The sequence below is a fragment of the Alligator mississippiensis genome, chromosome 11 (genome assembly GCF_030867095.1).
Source record: "Alligator mississippiensis isolate rAllMis1 chromosome 11, rAllMis1, whole genome shotgun sequence".
NCBI lineage: Eukaryota > Metazoa > Chordata > Crocodylia > Alligatoridae > Alligator > Alligator mississippiensis.
The window spans coordinates 12,729,784-12,749,218 of NC_081834.1; the positions used below are offsets into that span (position 1 = coordinate 12,729,784).

General features: G+C 45.8%; 1 protein-coding gene across 10 annotated transcripts in view; it reads left to right on the forward strand.

Moving 5' to 3' along the window:
- Positions 1-19,435, forward strand: part of AKAP13 (A-kinase anchoring protein 13) — a 321,421-nt gene that overhangs the window by 295,359 nt on the left and 6,627 nt on the right. For 9 of the 10 annotated variants that reach the window (XM_059714583.1, XM_019477514.2, XM_019477513.2 and 6 more), the window contains 14 exons: positions 341-591; positions 982-1,107; positions 1,201-1,318; positions 2,765-3,013; positions 6,393-6,469; positions 8,085-8,266; positions 8,351-8,433; positions 9,980-10,159; positions 11,026-11,187; positions 13,233-13,303; positions 13,811-13,855; positions 15,443-15,493; positions 15,974-16,426; positions 18,405-18,723. In XM_059714583.1, the coding sequence (XP_059570566.1) occupies positions 341-591; positions 982-1,107; positions 1,201-1,318; positions 2,765-3,013; positions 6,393-6,469; positions 8,085-8,266; positions 8,351-8,433; positions 9,980-10,159; positions 11,026-11,187; positions 13,233-13,303; positions 13,811-13,855; positions 15,443-15,493; positions 15,974-16,426; positions 18,405-18,723 (2,367 nt within the window). The remainder of the gene's footprint in view (positions 1-340; positions 592-981; positions 1,108-1,200; positions 1,319-2,764; positions 3,014-6,392; positions 6,470-8,084; positions 8,267-8,350; positions 8,434-9,979; positions 10,160-11,025; positions 11,188-13,232; positions 13,304-13,810; positions 13,856-15,442; positions 15,494-15,973; positions 16,427-18,404; positions 18,724-19,435) is intronic. The other variant, XM_019477515.2, reaches the window with a different exon arrangement.

Genomic DNA, 19,435 nt, shown 5'->3' on the forward strand with positions numbered 1-19,435 from the left:
GCAGTACCTAGTAAGAGAGGCCAAAACAGTCCAGCTACAGTGTGTTGGAGCCCAGTATCCTGTCCTGACTGCATTGTAAGCAGAGTTTTTTCCTGAGTTCACATGTGTACATCCTTTCAGTACGAGTAATATCAGAATAGGGAAAATGTGTCCTGTGGCACTTAAGTGAACTTAATTCACCAAAAAGATTCCTTCTAACCAGCTTACTCTGACAATGGCATTTCCTTGGTTTTGCAATGTGCTATGGGTAGTACAGCACTCTAGAAGATACTAATAGCGTAGTGCATCATAATGGCACCTCACATGCTTCTTTTGTTGGCCCTGTCCCCATCCTATTCAGAACTGATGCAAACAGAGATGCATCATGTCCGAACGCTGAAGATCATGAGTGACGTCTACAGCAGGGGAATGATGCAGGAACTGCAGTTTGAACAGCAAACGGTAGAAAAGGTCTTTCCTTGCCTGGATGACTTGCTGAACATCCACAACCAGTTCTTCCAGCGGATTCTGGAGAGGAAGAAAGAGTCCCTGGCGGACAAAAGTGAAAAGAACTTTGTCATCAAGAGGATAGGAGATATCCTGGTGAATCAGGTAAGTGATGAAAAACACCTGCGTGTCCTGAGTATGGAGCCAGAAGTTGGGTATTCCCAAGTTCCAGATTCTAGTTTCCCCCTGACCAGCTCTGACCCCGGGCATGTCACTTCACCCCTCTGCACCTCTGTGTTCCCTCCATCCCTTTGTCTAATTTATCTACTTAGAATATAGCCTCAGTGAGGCAGAGTTTCAGAGTATTAGTACAGTGGGGCCCCAAGCTCAGTCCTTTATGTTCCCTGGTATTATGTTTTTCATAACTTAGCTTTAGAAAAGTTCTGAAGTGGCCTGCATATGAGCTGACAGCATCCCTTCAGTTGATGGATGCATGATAGCAGGTTGAAATCCCCCAAACCTAGTGGGATCTATCATGTCACTTGCCTCTTGCAGTTTTCTGGTGAGAATGCCGAGAGAATGAAGAAGACGTATGGCAAATTCTGCGGGCACCACAATGAGGCCGTGAATTATTTCAAAGACCTACTCTCCAAGGAAAAGCGGTTTCAGGCATTCATCAAGGTAAGAGCCAATGGGAGATGTATTGGCAGGGCCAATAGCATGTCTTTGCTGCACGCTGGCATCCACAACACTTTACTTCTCATCTTTTCTCAGAAAAAAATGAGCAGCGCAGTGGTGAGGCGGCTTGGCATTCCTGAGTGCATCTTGTTAGTAACGCAGAGGATCACAAAGTATCCGGTACTACTACAAAGAATATTAGAATACACCAAAGGTGGGTGCCCTTTCCTCCTCCTAATCCCCTGTTGATTCCCTCTACAGCTCTCCTCAAGACTTTTTCTAGTAAAATTGCTCTTAGCAGAGCTGGCCAGTGCCTAGCACTGCTGTGATTAGAAACCAAGATTTCATAATTTTATTCAGGATACCATTCCTCAAGCCTGATGTTACTGCAATGGTAGAGCACACCAGCCCTGTGGGGAACGGAGTGCTTTCATATAGTGAATGTAACAGCAATCTCCAGCTAATTGTGCAGCAGCATTCATAGACTGCAGAATCTCTTAAATACTAGCTGTGATATAATGCCTGAAGGTGGAGGTGAGAGAGGGAGAAATAGGTTCCTCAGATCTGCAGTAGAGTGTGCCGTCCCTCAATCTCCCTTCCACCCGAGAAATCCTGGACAGCCCACACTTGCCATGTTCTTGGCTCGTTCATTTTGAAAGCAAAACCATTCAGTTCAACATATAGCCTGCTTTCCATAATCTTCTGGTGTGGTCTATTTATTTTCTAGACAAGCCTTTTATCAAGTGAGGATGAGGGATGACTATCTGGGTCGCCCTTCTTAAGTTACAGCAAGCTTCAGAGCTGCTTTTTATTGTAGGGTATTGCTCACAAAAATCCTCTGGCAAATGATATATGCATATTGCCGTCTGTTCTTTTGCTAGTGGGTATGCATTCTGAAGATACAGCAGCAGACATTCATCAAGTAATGGCTGTATCTAGCCACCGTGTCTTGTTTTATAATCAATTTCTTTCAGAAGTTTTCAGGGCTTTTTGTTCGCCTGTTTTATAAAATCACATTCTGTTCACAAGGGGCTGTCTTGTTGGCTATTATTCTCTATAATAACACCTCAGACATAGTGGCCTGTCCCATTACCATGGTTTATATAAAGAATGAAATTTTATTTATAAAGTGAAAGGTTTATGTACTGTAACTTCATTGAGAATGGGAACCAATAGGAATTTCACTGCTACCCTGATGGCTCATTAATAATCCAGACCATTAAAACATTCTTAACAAACATTATTGTTACTTCACTGATTATTTTTAACAGCTTCTGACACTCCAAAATAGCAGCACTTTATGACCACACAAATGGTCAAGCTCCTATGCAAAATGGGTGCCACGCTTATTTGTTCCTCGCTTGACTAGTTGGCCGAGTACCTGAAGAGATGGAGGGCGTGATTTTTGTTTGTTGCCCTAGTCTCCCATGACTTAGAGTGTATTTGCTACCATTCCCCTTCATTGGGGTGATGCATCTTAAAGGTTACTTCGGTTTTGTTTTTGAGAAATAAAATGAAATCTGGCTCAAGAAGGCATGCCTCTTTGCACTTCATTGTTTATGACTTGATAGAGCAAGGGGACAGCCAAAAAGTCACAAGGTAGGCTCTCTTCGTTTGCAGTAAGGCCGGATTGAAATGAAATTTTCTCTCTTTCCTTAAGAAAATGAAGTGGAACACCAACACTTGACTCAGTCGTTAAACCTGGTGAAGGATGTGATCGCTGCCGTGGACAGCAAAGTCAACAATTACGAAAAGAAAATGCGTCTCAGTGAGATCTACACCCGGGTGGACAGCAAGTCCATCATGAGGATGAAGAGCGGCCAGATGATCGCCAAAGAGGACTTGAGGCGCCGAAAACTCATCCGCGATGGGCCTGTCTCACTGAAGAATGCAGCCGGGAGGTTGAAAGGTAAGAAAGCACTGCAGATCGTGTGCCTGGAGGATACGACTCCCAGATGAAGGCAAGGCTCTCATCATTTGGCCACTTGCAACCTTGTTGGTTCCTTTCCCTTCAGTCTAGAATTATTCTTCCTACTGCAGTAGGTTTCCCTTTAAATCACTGGCTTGATTATTATTTTCATTGTATTTCTTTTTTTGCATTTGGAGAAACGCTCTCAAAGTAGAATCATTGCATCTTCCCCTGGGCTGCTGGTAATATCCTGAACTAACATTGCATGCATTTCTATTGTCTGCTAATGCTTTCCAGTGATTCTGCTTGTTCATTTTCCAAGTTTGCCTCCTCTTTGAAACTGAAACCAAAACTGGTCCTTTTCACTTTACTTCTCAGAAATTAGCCTGGTGTTCTTGGTTTGAGCTTTTTTTCAGTAGCTTAAATCGAGCAAATCCATTTACCAAAAAATGTGAAAAAATAATTCATGAGAACCATTATGTTCGCATTAGCCTGGTATTAGGTCTGCCAGCTTGGACATACCTTTTGCATACTAGATCTGAAGTTGATTTGAGGTGTCAAGTACCAGCATGACGGGTGACCAGCACCAATTTGGACTTTTTCTGAGACAAACAAAGGCTCAATTGCAGCGAGTAGCTTACTAAAACAACTCCTACCTAGCAAAGGGAATTCTTGATCTCAATTATCTTAGCTCTGTTGACAAGCAATCACAGGAGCTTGTAACAGAGCCAGTCACATGTTCTACCGGGCTTCTCTGGGAGCAAAATTAATAGAGGGGGGAAAAAAAAATCAGGTAGCAACAGGATCTTGTGCTGCTGCTGAACATTTGTGTTTGATGTTCATTGAGCACTTGCAGCCCAAGGGCACCCCAGCACATTAGAAATGCAGACACTATATGAATACCTTGAGCATGGAGACCAGCAGGATGCACTGGCTGCAAGGCGGTAAAACGTTTGGGTTCTGAAATGTCTCCAGGCAATAGTCTCACTGCATAGGAAGCCAAACCACTGACACTCCCAGGTTTGTTGCTCAGGACCAGCAGGGCCATCACCATTTCCATATCTGTACAGTCCTTCATCGCTACTGTCCAGTCCCACCATTGCTTTCTCTGTTGCACCTAAATCCCCAATGTGCCTTACCATTGCTTTCTCTGTTGCACCTAAATCCCCAATGTGACTCTTAGGGCCTGGACAGATGTACTAATTACAGAGATAAAGGGAAGAGGGGAGGCAGAGTCGCTGTACTGACTGCCCCATGGGTTTCATGGGCCTGATGCTATCCCACCTGAACCCTTAACCAAAGCAGTTTACCCCTGAGTGAGACAGGGCTAAGTTACCAAAGTTTAACTTTCTCTAGTTCTGGGATAGGAGCAGATGTGTAAATAGTTACTACAGGGCAGCAAACACATGGTAAGCCTTTTGCCCATCCCTGACTGTAGCTCAGTATTTGTCTATCCCGATAATTTCTCTGAAGCATTTCCTGAGCTGCTGCTCCTAACCGGTGAGTTTTTCTGTTTTCCTCGCATCCCTTTAGCTGCCTCAGAATGTGTTATTGGCACCGATTTCTGGATCTCTTGAATTGATTTTCATTCAGTCACCAATGTAAATCACTTTGTGAAGGCACTGTGCTTCCAGTTCAGCCAAGCTTCATGCTTAAGTGCTTTGCTGAATTGAGGCCTAAAACATTAAGGTAGGACTATGTTGTTAATTCATCCTCCATGAGAAGCAGCTGCCAAAAGCAGCCAACACTATTCCACACCCATCCGAGATCCTGGGCTTGTTTTCCTTATCCACCTTCCTCAATTGTATAAGCCTTGACATTAGTAAGTGTGGAGTTCAGGCATTGGTCTGTGGTGTGCATGGAAAAAGGCCTGATATGTGGAACATTATAAGGTTGCATCTTTCAGTAACATCTGGAAGCGGAAGAGTTCGTACCTGTGCATTCCCGCAAAGGGAGGATCATTTATCAAATTCCAAAAATAATATGATTTACCCTAAGGGTCTGGAGAAAGAAATTCTAAAGACAGTTTCTAGATTCCCAGGAATGTACTCCCTTTGAATGGTGGGTGAGGCATGTTCTGTTACTATTACAAAATCTCCCAATAAGTAGAGAGTATATGGCACGTTGCCAATAGAAAAAATGGCTTGTGCTTCCCCTAAGGCCATAGTAAGATGTCCCGGTTAGAGGTGGTCTTGTACAAACCATCCATAGAGGAGCAAACTTGTGAGACGTTCCAGGTGGAAGAGTGTCTGCAAGTCCAGAAGTTAGTTGCTTATCTTAACTTCTGGGGTATGGAAGTGTATCCAGAAGTAGCATGGGAATAGGTTTCCTTGAAGTATTTCAGTACTTCCTATGCTGCAGGAAGAGCAGAAAATGTAGCAATGCGTGGAAATAAAAACAAAGCAACATAAAATGAAGGATCACCAAACTCTGGCAAAAGTTTAGTTAGTGGTTGATCTGAAACAGATTCTCTTGTTCACAAAACGAAATGGAAAGAATTATCGTGGGATGAGTAAACTTTTGGGTTTACCTCATCTGTGTCACACGATCTCCAAGCATGTTACACAGAAGCTCTTTGTGCTGCAGTTTTGGGTGGGGCAGCACACTCAATAGTTACTGTTTAATCTTGTGATATATCATGGGGGGACTTGCAAGATAGCATATGTGTTTTACGAAAATAACCTGAAATCACTTCTTTTACGTTGCTTTCCTTTCTCGCATGAGAACCAGGTTCTGCCCTCTGATGCAGATCAAATTGGCTGTGCTTGAATTGAGTGAGAGCCATGTATAGCTGTGGGCAGAATCAACATCAGCTGCTCAAGTCAGATTCTGGGGAAGAAATTGCAGCTGACAAGTATTGTTGCAAGACAATTTGCACCCTATAAACCGCTCGTCAAGAGAGCCATCAGCCCAAAACTTCCTGTGCAGATCTTTTGCTTGAGGACAGAAATATTGATTGTGTGAATGAACAGTGCTTATGTTCAGAAAGTGTCCAGAGGTTGCACTGCCTCACACTTGCAAGATTCTCACAGGGCTCATCGTTTGGAAAAGATAATCCCAGCAAGTGCTTATAGTTTGGATAAAATTCCCTCCGAGTCCTTTCAGAGGTGACTCTGCATTGCCCAGCCGAGTTACTGTGGGGATTATCTAGGCCTCCAGCTTCCCAGGAGCGAAGCATGTTGCTAGGACAGGGTTTACAGCTTCATTTTCCTAGGAAGCAAAAAAAGACAGATTCATATTTGCAAAACAGAACCAAATATTTACTCACATGCTCATTAGCAGCCAGAACGCCTCATATTGCTAAAGAAAAGATATTGGTTGGCTTGGAATCGGTGATTGATATAAATATAGATATTTTGTGGACTTTCTTTTCCTGCAGAAGTCCAGGCTGTCCTCCTCTCAGACATCCTGATTTTCCTTCAGGAGAAGGACCAGAAGTACATCTTTGCCTCATTGGTAAGGATTTGGCATTTTCTTTTCCTTTCTTTTCCATGTGTGGTTCTAGGACAGTGGTTCTCAACCTTTTTAGACTCCAGGCCCTGCTTAGAAAATGCCAGCTCTTGGTTTTCACTTGTCCTTAAATGCAGAAAAATAATAGCCCAGTTCTGTTGCAAAGAACTCAGAAAGGTCACAGCAGGCCACAATGTTTTTAGCACTCTGGATTCCATACAAAATCTCTGGGTTGACCTTGTGAGTCCTGTTTGCACACCGAACAGTGTGAAAGCTGCATGGCATCCCACAACACCCTTGAGAGGCTCTCAAGGCACCCCAGGGTGCCACAACACTGGTTGGGAATTGCTGTTCTAGTTATATATTGAGCAACCAAAGCAAGTCACTGCCCACTGCATCTCTTAGTTCTTAGTGAATGGAACGTCTTGTATTATATACAAATTTTATCCATGCATTCATGGCAGACGCGGTTATTTGCTGTTGAGAGCATGTCTTATTCCCTCTCTCATTTCCCACCCCTCAGTGCCTTGGAACACTTGATAATTATCTCTGAAAATAAACCTGTCACTGAATATGGTTCCTCTTCTTCAGCTTGTGCAAATGATGCTTGTTCACACTAAGGGTGGGAGGAATGTAAAAATGAAAGAGCAGAAAGAACAGACTTAATAAATGCCAAAAGGCAAAGGAAAGAAAGCCACCTGGTGCAAGGAAGTCCTGAGAGCAGCTTTCAGATCAGTGTGCCACAGGAGATGTTTGTCATGTAAAGAAAAAGCACCAGTTTTAGGAGAGAGCCCTCGATAAAAGGCACAACATAATGAGAAACTGCCGCTGATCTGTCAGCAATGTGCCTGTCCTGCGTATGTCCGGGAAGAGACTTTCTCTGCTCCTCATGTCCTTTCCATTTCTGAGCAGCGTTTAGCAAAGCTCTTCTAAAGTGCCAAGCATCCTAAACAGGTACAGTCCTGCTGATACCATAGAGGGACCGGTCAGACTGCATGCCAAACTTAACCCTAAGCATTTGATTGCACACAGATATTAGAGACACCGACAGCACGTTGTATATAATCATACACACAGTCTCCGATGGACAGTGTCACAAGCCCTTCCTGATGGAAGTCAGCTATAAGCTACTGAGAATAATAAGGTCTGGAGTGAGGTTTGAAGAAGAAAAATGTGATTGTCTAGGGCTGTAGAGGGGGAAGCAAAAACCACAAGTGAAATAACTAACAAACCCCATCAAGTGTGGAGACCCTGGGTTAAAGAGCCCAGGACAGAAGAACAGGAAGTCAGAGCTTCTTTACCCATGTTGAGTTGCTGGAGAGTTTGAATGCCACAAAGGTGGTTTTGAATGGATTCAGGGACAGCATGGGATGATCTGGACCTTCTTTCTGGATCAACAGAGGAAGGTGGCAGGAGTTTTGTGTATTCAACTGAAGTTATTCTCTGAATCTGTGTTGGATGAGACTAGCAGTTGTGTTTAGCCTGTGGTTGTACAAGATGCTTACAGGTTAGGAAGGAGGTCTAATTACAGGGATTAGGAGCTTTTGAGCCCTTGGGACCAGGCAAAAGTGCTAGTGTTTTCTCTGTCTTCTCATCTGTCTCCTCCCACCTATCCCTGTAGGACACGAAATCTACAGTCATCTCTCTGAAAAAGCTCATTGTACGAGAAGTGGCTCATGAGGAAAAAGGCTTATTTCTCATTTCCACGGGAGTGCCCAACCCAGAGATGGTAGAAGTCCATGCCAGCTCCAAGGAGGAGCGTAATAGTTGGATACAACTCATTCAGGACACCATTAACACCATGTAAGTTAAGGAACTGTTCCTACAGTTTAGATGTCTCTCACTTTTTTCATGGTGGTAATTGCAATGTGTCCATCTCTCGTGCAGGGACAAGGATGAAGATGAAGGAGTCCCTAGTGAGTCTGAGGTGGAAAAGAAAGAGCTGGATGCCAAAGCTAAAGAATTAAAAGGTAAAGAACTGGAGAGCAGAGGTGGAGGAAGCTGTTGACAAACCTCTCAGGCATTTTAGTGCTGGATTTTACAAGATCTTTTTATTGCTGCTTATCATCTTGATTTTTCAGGGGACCTAGAATTTTTACTGTATGTGAATGATTAAAGCCCTTGTTAGGAAGGAAATCTGTCTGGCTTGTTAGGGCAAGAGATGCTGGCATGAAATAAAGCTTTGAACCTCCAAAGTTTCAGGTTCAGATTCCTGAAATCTGGAACCTACAATTTTTGGGTAGCCTGGAAATCTGAAAAAACATTTCTTCACCTCTTTATTGGGACTAAAACAGTACTGCTGCTGCTGCCTGAAGTTCAAAAAACCCCCAAAAAACAAAAAGCTAAAAACCCTCAGGTGGAAGAGAGGACTTCTGATGGTGGGACTGTCACAACTGGCTCCCTCAGAGATGGCTGTCTTAGTATTCAGGCGTAGCACGAGTGAGCCCCTGGCACAGAGTTGATGCAGCAAGCGTCCAACCTCTCCTCTACCTTATCAGATATGCGTTCAAATTGTAATGGGTACCAGTAGCTTCCAGCTGTGAAGAGTGCATCTTGTGCCCTTGGCCAGTGCAGCCTAGGATGAGTGAGATATTTGGGAGAAGGTCAGAGTTCAGGTGCAAGTCATGCGAGGGAGCTACTGCTTTTGTAATGCTCACTGAGCAGCCCCTGAAGCTCCATTCTAGTGGCCCTCGGAGACCCCTGTTTAGCTGGTGGGGTGGGCCTTGACCTGCAGTGTGCTTTGATCATGGGAAGTAAGAGAAAAGAGGGAAGATGTGGAGCTGCCAATCATTGCTTCACCTGGCACTCGGATCAGCAGACAGCACGTGGCTCTTCCAGTACATATATCACAGTCTTTTCCTGTATGAAAGAGCTAATACACTTTTGAAACTGAGCATTGTCACAGGGTAACTGTTTGCTGCTGCCGGAGATGAGCTATAGGTAGTTGAAGCCTGAGTGAATGAGCCTGGCAGACGCTCAGCTGTATTAATTTTTTATTTCTGAAATACCGAGTGACAAACGTCGCTGCAGAAGTTCTGGCTCTTGGCTGCCGTTCCAGTGTTGGGCATTTAAATGCAAAGCAGAAAGGCTGGAGGGGGAATGCAAGGGAGCTGATCCCGCAGTAAGAAGAGTGCTGCGGCAGGGCTGCGAAGTTACTCCTGCCTGGGAGCAGGATACGAATGCCTGACACTAGGCCTTTTTAGTACAGGGAAGGAACCCTCTTAGGTCCCTGTCATCTTATTCTCTACCTTTTAGCCTGAATACCTGCAGATTCAGCAGCAGGAACAGGTGGGTTGAGATCCATTCCCATTTAGGATGTAGAACTGTCCACGAGTCTATCCCCTCAGACACTGTAAAAGCGTGAGAACGTGTCCTGAAAACTAAGGAGGTTGGAAACTGCGCACAATCATTGCTGTTCCAGAATATGCCACTGGGTGGAGCCGGGATCACAGGGATTATTCAGATTCCTTATCAAACCACAGTTTTTTAATCCAGGTTCCTCTCTCCACCCCACAGAACAGCTGCAGCAGAAAGATCAGCAGATCCTCACGCTGCTGGAGGAGAAGGGGAAGATTTTCAGGGATATGACCGACTGCAGTGTGCAAGAAGATGGCTTGGTCTCCAGAGTGCTGTTCAGAGCCAACACTGAAGAGGCACCCAAGGGGGAGAACATTATGAAAAGTGCAATAAATGAGGGTAAGTGAGCCAGTACGTCATATTAGTTACCTGCATCAATGCTCATAGCAGTTGTTTGGGGGAATCACCCGGGATCCACCCTGGGGTAAATCGACTTTCTTTCTTTGAATGAATAAACCATAATCAGAATGGAATGAATTTAAGCAAAGGTATATTCCCATCCCCCAAAGGGTGCTGAGAAGGAAAGAGATGCAACTCAGGAATGGAAGGAGGTAGTAATGGCTGGTGGAAAGAAGTTAGGGAAGATATCTAGAAGTCTTCAGCACGGCTAGAAATTTTGCATAAAGCCCATGGTGGTTCAGGAAATGGTAAAGATATGAACTTGAAGCTCTTTGCCCACCATTCCCTGGCATGTACTTTGGTATCTGGCTGCAGCCCAGGATCTGGTCTTTTATGCAACAGTTGGGCCGTGGTGTCTTTGGGTGGCTCCATTCAGCAATGTAGTGGACCGCAACAGGGAAGTTTAAAAGATTGTCATTGGGCAGCAGGAGGTGATGGATCTGGTGAGCCAGTCGGTTGGAAAATCCACAAGTAGGTGAATCCCAGCCTAGCTTTCCTGTGTGAGATACCCAGGAAGCTGGAGCAATCAATCCTGTAGGCTTGCAAACGCATACTGACAGCACTTGGAGAGGGAGGGAGATGAGGTGCTAGTGTGAAGTTCAGTGTGCATGACCTGTGACTTGACCGTTGAATGGCTGCAGGTAGCATGTTGGCATCTCCCTTCCTGCACAGCTGTCCTCTTTGTACAGACAAACACATAAAGTTACTGACCCCGTCCTCTAGGCTTGGGGGAAACCATGGTGGGCTGTAAGTCTTGAGGATGTACCTTAGCTGACCTTCTCTCGTGTTGCTTCTTACCCTTTCAGTCGAGTTGTTGCAAAGCATGGTGAGCAGGAGTCTGGGGAGTGCGCTGGGACCACAGGTCAGCAGCCCTAACTCTGAGCAAGAAGAAGTTGGCCCCATCTCCCTTCCAAGAAGAGCAGAAACCTTTGGAGGCTTTGACAGTCACCAGATGAACGCATCCAAGTGTGAGTATTCCTGCGCGTACACAGGGCTGGATTTGGGTTTAGAATTCTTTGTGCCCATCTGACATCTCCTTTCCAAGGAACTCGGGCACCTAATTAATCTTAAATGAGCTTAATGCCTCAGTCTTCTAGCATGCTACCCATTTTACATTTGAGGAAATGGAGGCAGTTAAAGGTGGAAGGACTTATCCAAGTTACTGGAAGTCCATGGTTGAGCAGGCACTCGGGGCCAGGTCTGCTGATCCCTTGTCCTGAGCTCTGTGCCTTTCTTTTCACACCCTTTACTCACCGTATTTAAATATTTGTTTTCTTCACGTCTGTTTATTTGCTACAGTATCTGCAGCCTGGTTCCCTCATCTCCAGAGGGCTGCTACCTCCTAGTTTGGATGCAAAATGAGATCCCAATTGACATATGACAACCCACCTGAGAGAGAGCTTGTTGAATCAAGCAGGTTATGCCTCCTGCCTTGTCTCCCATCTTCTTTGCCTATGCTCCTTACACACCCTCACCCACAGTGATTTCAGCCAGATGAGCAAATATGTAGTTTGACTGCACACCAATGCCCCACTTGTCCACTCCAGGCTTCAGAGGCATCTTCATCCCTCCAGGGCTCCTCTGCACACAAACCATATCCTCTGCTTTCCTACTTTCAGTTTGCTGAGTTCTGTCCCAGCACAGCTCTCCCTGAAACCCTTGCCCAATCTTCCATGTCACAGTGTAGTCTTTAGCTCCAGACAGTCTGCAGTGTGAAACCTAGAGGATTTTCTCAGCTGCAAGATATAGTGCCCAGTAAACCCTGACACAGCAACATAAAAAGCATTTTGCTCAGAGGACTTGAATTAAGGTTGAAGTTTCTTTTCCTGATTGCAGCAACTTGCATTGCCTCAGGCTGGGCTGGTCAAGACTGTCCAAGTCTTCCTTCTCTTGCCTGCACTTTCTGCAGAGATGGGGTCATATGAATTTGACAGTATGAGAACTGCATTTTGGGGGACGCTTTGGAAGGAAGATGCAGTCTATCAGATAGACCCAGCACTGGGAGGGAGGAAGCCAGGTTCTGTCCCATTTCCAACTGTCCTGCTTGCTCCCTCATAACTGAGCAAATTTCTTAGCCTTATCGTGCCTCATGTTTCCCCAGCTGCAAAATTGTGGTAAAGGTTGCTTTGACTGTTTACTCCTGTGGAAAGATGCCAGGCAGCAGGCCCTTGCACAGGATGCAGGGAGGATGCAGTGGCTGGGGCAGAGAGCATTGGCTAAGGGTTAGCATTTGTTTGTGTCGGTGACTAGAAAATCCAGACCCCAGGAAGGAGGCAACTCTGGACTACAGCCGGTCTTCTGTGGTTTGTTCGTTAACAGGGTTGTCTTCATCCACACTGGCTTGATGATTCACCTTTAAATCAATGAAAACAGCTCTAAGGGTGGTTTTTTCTCAGGTGGTTTGTCTCAGTTGGGAGCGGTCTCATGACGTGTCCGGCAGTCTGTTCTGAATTCCTGGGTTCTGATGCCCGAGCCTGCGAGAGCTCTTGGTACCCATGGACAAACCTGTCTGCATACAGATACTGCCCTCCTGGTATCCAACCCATTGCCTGAGTATCATAAATCCAGTCAGGATGGGTAGCATTGCAACGTAACATGATGTTTTAGCCTCCAATTCAATGCAACTGGCATTCACCACGTGTTCTTTCACAACCTGTCTTGGAAACCACAGCCAATGGTTTCCACGTCAATGCTAGTGAAATGGAGATGGGGATTGTGAGGCCTTAAAGATGTTTGACCCACAAGCGAGTGCACTAAAATTATTGGCATTTCAGGCGAAGCCCAAACCGGTCCCTAATCAAAGCTCCTCTTCATTGGGTCAGTGCGGGCTAACATTTAGCAAGGTGTGCTTGCTTCCTATTTATACAAATAAAGGACAAGCACATCTCAGCTGTGTTGAATCACCTGGAAAACGGGCCGTTTTCCCTCATCTGACACTTGCTAATGACTGAACACTTCATCTGCCGTTTGCAAAGTTAAATGATCCATGTCAACCTTTGGGGGGTGTTTTTAGGTGGAGAGAAGGATGAAAGCGAAGATGCCCAGGATCTTCGGAGGACAGAATCCGACAGCATTCTGAAGAAGGTATTGCCGTCTTGTATGTGTCTTATAGCAATAACCATGGTCCTTTCGTCCTGGCACCATCGTTTCTAAATCTGAAAAAACATGAGTTTCTGTCCATGTTAAACCTACCATGCTGGAAGTCTGCAATCAAAACCAGTATTGCTTTGACTAAAATTCCCACTTCAAAACAAAAATTAATGGGTAATAAACCAGTGTCACAGAAGACCCTATCCTGCCATCTGTCTGCAAACCAAATAAAACATGTGTCTAATTATGTGCTGCTATTGAAATGCCATGGCCAGACAAACTCATGCCCTCGTGCAGATTAGTTCATCGTATCGCTACAAAGTGATCCCTAATTAACATTTGATTTTTTTTGGCTGATTTTCACTTATATACATGAGATCTGCATTGCCAAAAAGGAAAATGGGAGGGTTTGGATGTGTTTCTATCATTAGTTCAGCTTTGAAAGGCAGTTATTGTACTGCTGGTTTGCCCTTTTATTAAAGCAATGTGATCTTTTCATAGGGTGGAAACGCTAATTTCATGTTCATGTTGAAAAGAAATAATGAGGTAAGAACAATCTCTGTTGCCTTAGAGGGGGGGTTGTTTCGCCTTCAGTTTTGATGGCAAGTGGATTTGTTCCAATAGGTAAAGGAGAGCATGTACTTCATATCCTGTTGTATAACTTGGACTTTTAAATGTAGTAAACTAAGCTTTGGATACTCAGTCCAGGGATTTATTGCCTGACCTTTAACTGCCATTAGTAGAATGAATGCTGATTATAGGCATCAGGGGTTAATTATGACTAGAGAGCACAGGACTGTATTCACCACGCATCTGCATACAGAAGGAGTTCAATTGTATGTTGCAGGTGCAGTGAATTGGGGCAATTAGGTTTCTATTCTCCCTTTGATATGCATCTAACTCCCAATTAACATTAATGGCAGCTAAGTATCTCATTGAGAAGAGGTTCCCTTCCTACCAGCTATTATGCAAGGACGGGAAACACTGCTGTTTGTGTTGGTTAAATTTTTGTATTGAAAGAGCAATTATGGTACATTGAACAGGATTCAGAGAAGCACTTGGCCAGTGTTTGGAGGGACAAGACACCATCTCAAAATGTCTGGCGTGCTGTTGGCTCTACACCAACACAAATACCTGTGCCTTTAGGGGCTGTATTTCCAAAGGTCTCGGGCCCTATGCCTGCAATAGTTGTGCACCCATTTGTTTGCATAATATCCCTGAAGAGGCAGAGGGGGAAGTGGAAGGGAAAGCAAACTTTTAATGCATTTTTAGGGCCTGTTTCAAGATGTTTTTCTGTGAAAGTCATTTTCCTGCAAATATGCAGTCATAGTTAATGCACGCAACCTCCCGTCCTTTATGATAACCTTCTCCTCAGTACCATTCCTCCTTCACTTCCCAGAAAGTGGAGCCACAAGGAGTACTGGCAGCCTCTGTGTGGCAAAGAACAAATTGGGGAGGAGACTGACAGCACAGCAGCAGATGGGGCAGAAAGCAAAGCAGAAGATCAGGCAGAGAGTACAGGGCTGGGAGCAAAAAGCAGAGCAGCAGATTGGGCAAGGGAAGGGGATAGACTGGTGCTTGGAGAAGACATGAGGCTAATTTGTGGCACTTCTGCCAAAAACACCACTGTAAAGAAAAGACCCCCCGAGACCCCACAAGGCAGGCAGAATGGGGTGGTTCTCCACATGCACCTTGCTGTGGGAGCATGCGACTGGCTTCTTCACTGACTGCTAGGGAAAACTAGAGGGAAGTGTGTGCCAGCAGGGTAGCCATAATGTGATGCACTGGGTGGGATAATTGGGCCTGTATTTATTAGCCTGCCTGAAGCACCCTAAGGACCCAACTATAGTGTTTCAAGTTTAGGAAGTGACCCAGGTAAAGCCATGTGGTGTGCTGGACACATTGCCTGGCTCAGAAAGTTTAACACACAGACATGCTCTAAACTTTGATCAGTAGGTGTATTTGGGATAAACGATCAATGGCATAGGTGGTGGGGAAGGGGTGGGGCAAGTAGGATGGCTGGGAGTCACCAAACAGATCAGCATGGCCATGCACAACTCATTTGCAGTGTTACAGAAGAGCGAACAGTAAGGTGAGGTAATACAGCAATGCTCTTCTTCTGTTTCCTTGCAGCATGTTCTCCATAGCATCACCCAGCTCCATAACCTGCTTAGTGCTTTGCAGGTAGGTCATCCTGAAGCCTGGTATTCTGCTTTCACATTCTCCATTCCTGAACATATGAATCCCCTCCATGAGCACTGACTTGTGACTGTTGACATCGGCATTTTGCTTGCGCCCTTTCCATTCCATTTGTATTCCCAGCCTGTGCTTGGACTTAAAGGTCCTGCTAAAGGGTCCTGTCTGGTGTCTGCCGTGTTGGGAGTATTCTCTTCTCAACTTTTTCTGCATAGATCTGCAGTCTGGAAGCAGCTAATACTCTGAACTGCCTTGGGAAAGTCTTGGGTCATGGGTACTAGACATGGCCTGTGTCTTACAAATGCGTGCTGGCCTTGCTGGACCCTCTAATCAGCCGAGATACATACGCCGACTTTTCTAGGCACCAGATGCAGCTGCTGACTGCTCCGTGACATGACAGCTGCTCTGTAGTACATGCCTTCCATGCAAGGAGGCACCGCACTAACTTTGTTCTTTCTCCCCTCCCAGGCTGTCGTGCTGCAGCAGGACACGTACATTGAGGATCAGAAGATGGTTCTGAACGAGAGAGCGCTGACACGGACCTTCTCCAGGCCAAACTCCTTGATCGAGCAGGAGAAGCAGCGGAGCCTAGAGAAGCAACGCCTGGAGCTGGCCAACCTGCAGAAGCAGCAAGCCCAGTACCTGGCAGAGAAACAGAAGAGGGAGAAGGAATGGGAGACACGGGAGAAGGTGCTAGCGGACCGGGAAATGCGACTGACCCAGAGAGAAGAGCAGGCTCAGAAGGGGCACCAAGAGCTGGAGAAGGAGAAGGAGGAGCTGCAGAAGAAGAAGTCGGCCTACCAGATCGACCTGGAGAGGCTCCGTGCTGCACAGAAACAACTGGAGAGGGAGAAGGAGCAACTCCAGAGAGAAATGGAGCAGTTGCATCATGCACAGCTGAAGCAGGCTGGCCACAATCAGGTAATTGCTGTTTCCAGTCAAGGGCTCGGGGTAGATGTGCAGCTGAGATGACAAACTGGCTTTCCAAAGAAATGGTCTGGTTAAGCCACAGGTTGCTAGGCTCAGTGCTGGAGTTGCTGGGGAGATTCTAGTCCAACTAGAGGGTAAGAAAATGGTCCACTCTGCCCTTAAAATCAAGGAGTCCAGGTATGAACCTGAGAGACACAAGACCTGATAATTTTTTTAACCCTGATCTGTCTTTTCTGCACCTGGTGTTTCCTGGTGTTTGCTGCTGCATGTTGCCTATTCTGTCTCGGGGGAGAGACTTCTAGCAGAGCAGCGCCTCCCAGATCCCCATGGCAATCCTGAGCAAATGTGCATCTCTTGTCTTGCCAGTGGGGTTCATGGGTGATTGCATCTGAACTTTGCCAGCTTTTTTGGAGACCTATTCCTTATTGGCCTGATAGTAAGTGGTATAACAGGCCAAGTTGAACAGCAAGAAGGAGCAGACACAGGAACGCTCAGGAGAAACCTCTGTTGCATTTCACTGTAGCCTTTTCACATCTGGGCCAGCAATTTTTTGTTCTCCCAGGCAGTCAGTCCATTAGCCTGGAGCTCCCTACCAGGCCAACTGCATCTTTTTACAGAAGCAACTCACTGGTGAAATGGTTTTGCTTGTTAATCTTGGTCACTACATTGTAAGACCTTGTTAATTTATTTGTAGCAGCCTCCTACAGTGTTCTGGACATCTCAGAAGTAGATGGACACAATCCCCGTCTAAAATACAGACCTCACACAGCAAGCTGGAGGGGGAGCAGTCTGGGGGCTTAGCGCTGGGCTGTACAACTTTGCAAAGAAGAGATTGCACAGAGTTTCTCATATTTATATAAGGTTTTTTGTCAGGAAGTTTGGGTTTATTTTCCATTTAATTTGGTTGGAGGTATGGCTGAAGGGAATCACTAGAAGGATGACTCGTTCCATACAGACATGCACGGAAATCATATTTCAGGCCTGTAGCCAATACGTTTAATTAAGGCACAAAATGAATCCCAGAGCAATATGTAATTTGTTTTGAGCTGAAGCAGCAGTACTTTATAAAAGTTAGGCCCTACATTCAGAGAGCGGAAATGGAGCCACGTGACTTAATTGGCTCGTTGAGTAGCTCAGATATTGAATTCCAAATAGCAGATAATCAGGGGAGTGTTTGCTGCCCCCTTATCCATTGGCAGTCCAGAGGCTGGCATTCCTTCATACCATTCACAATAACGAATGAAGTCATAAAAGTTGTAATTGGCTTGAGAGCAGATAAGTGTCGGTTTCTCCAAAGATCATGGTGCAAATCTAATTTATTTGCTTGGCACTTGGAGTCCATGGCCAAGGGCACGATAGAGAAACACGAGATAAAATAATTCATTCAGCTTTGCTGTAGGCCAGCTGGATACCAGTGTCATTCAAAGAAAGCAGCTTTTTGGAGGCATGTATCCAGATGTCAAAGCTCTGAATAGGGATGTCTGAATGGATAGGAGCTCATGTCCTGGCCTTCCCTTTATATATGTTGGGTGCCACTGCCTTTCTGGAGGACACATCAGAAAAGCAGTAAAATGATTTGACTTGTCCTTTCCCTTTGGGAAGACATCACTTGTCAGGCATCCTCCTGTGTATCCATCAGCATGCCTCTCCCTAAGAGGGAGGATTTCTGCATCTGGAAGTGGGAAGGACCGATCCTGAATTTCTTAGTGGACTTGCTCTCTGTTTGTTGTACCCCTTCAGTCTCGTTCGGCAGGGGAAGAAATAGAAGCACTCCTTTCTCAAATCCTCATCTCATTCCCCTCAGACAAAGGAGTGTGTTGGTTGGGAGAAATGTCCACATTACTGGATACTGCCTACAGTAGGTGGTTTCTTTGGGTAGGCGTGTGAAGCAGCAGGCTTTGTCTGCAACTGCAGCGAAGGCCTGTCTGTACCGGAGTGTATGAGTGAAACGCTTCTGTTCTCCTTTCAGGTTTCAAAGCCGCATGAGAAAACTATGAGGACCCCTTCCCTGTCCCCTGCTGAGGACCCCTCCAAACAGCAAAGCTCTTCCCTTCCTGAGCCAGGGCACTTTGATTCAGAACTGTCTGTGTCACCCAAAAGGAACAGTCTCTCAAGGACATCAAAAGAGAAATGCCCTTCCAAGTTGCATAGCACAACCAATCAGACTAACAAGGCAGCTGAGGGGCAGCACCAGATACCTTCCCGCCTCTTCGGTTTAGGGCAAGCCAAGCCAAAGGACAAGAAGGAAAAGAAGAAAAAGAGCAAAAGCCAGCGCTCCCAACCTGCTGGTGAGTGTTAGTATAGGATTAAAAGGATTAAGTGAGTGTAGGATTAAAAAGCTGGCTTCCCTAAAGCTGTTCAACCTTGGGGAAGCGTGGTACCCAGCCTCCAAAGAGTGATAGCCATAAGGGATAGGAAGAATGGCAGTGATGAGCAGAGCTTCCCACAGAGGCTGACGCTCTCTGGTGTTGTCTCATGTGTGCAGAGAGAACAGGTGTCGGCTATGGGATATTTTTCCCCCTGTGGCTCTCTTCTACAGACCACTGCTGTTGCTCTCCAAGCCATCTCCACAGCTAGGGACATTCCCCTGATGATCTAGCAGCAGGGGATGCTTCCTGCCTGCAAGGGACAGAGAGGGCAAATACTGCTTCTTTCTCCCTCCCTCCTCTCCACTTCATCTGGGTGACTTGACTCGCCTTATACTTTTCAATATCAGCTGTGTGAAATCAGTACTCCCAAAAGTAGGGTAAACTACTGATAAACACAGTCTAAAATCCAGGACTGGGTCTTGGGGGAAAGCCCCTCCAGGGGCATTTACCTTGAAAATCTTTCCACCAGTGTCCCTGCCCATCTTACCACTCTCCCCCACCACTAGCTGCCACCTTTCTCTGGTCAGGAGGGAGGCCCAGGTTCCCTTGCCTGTGACCACTACCACCCCTGGCTAGTCCATTTGCCTCTCCTCTCACATCGACCTGTTGCATCTCACTTCTGACCTGCCAG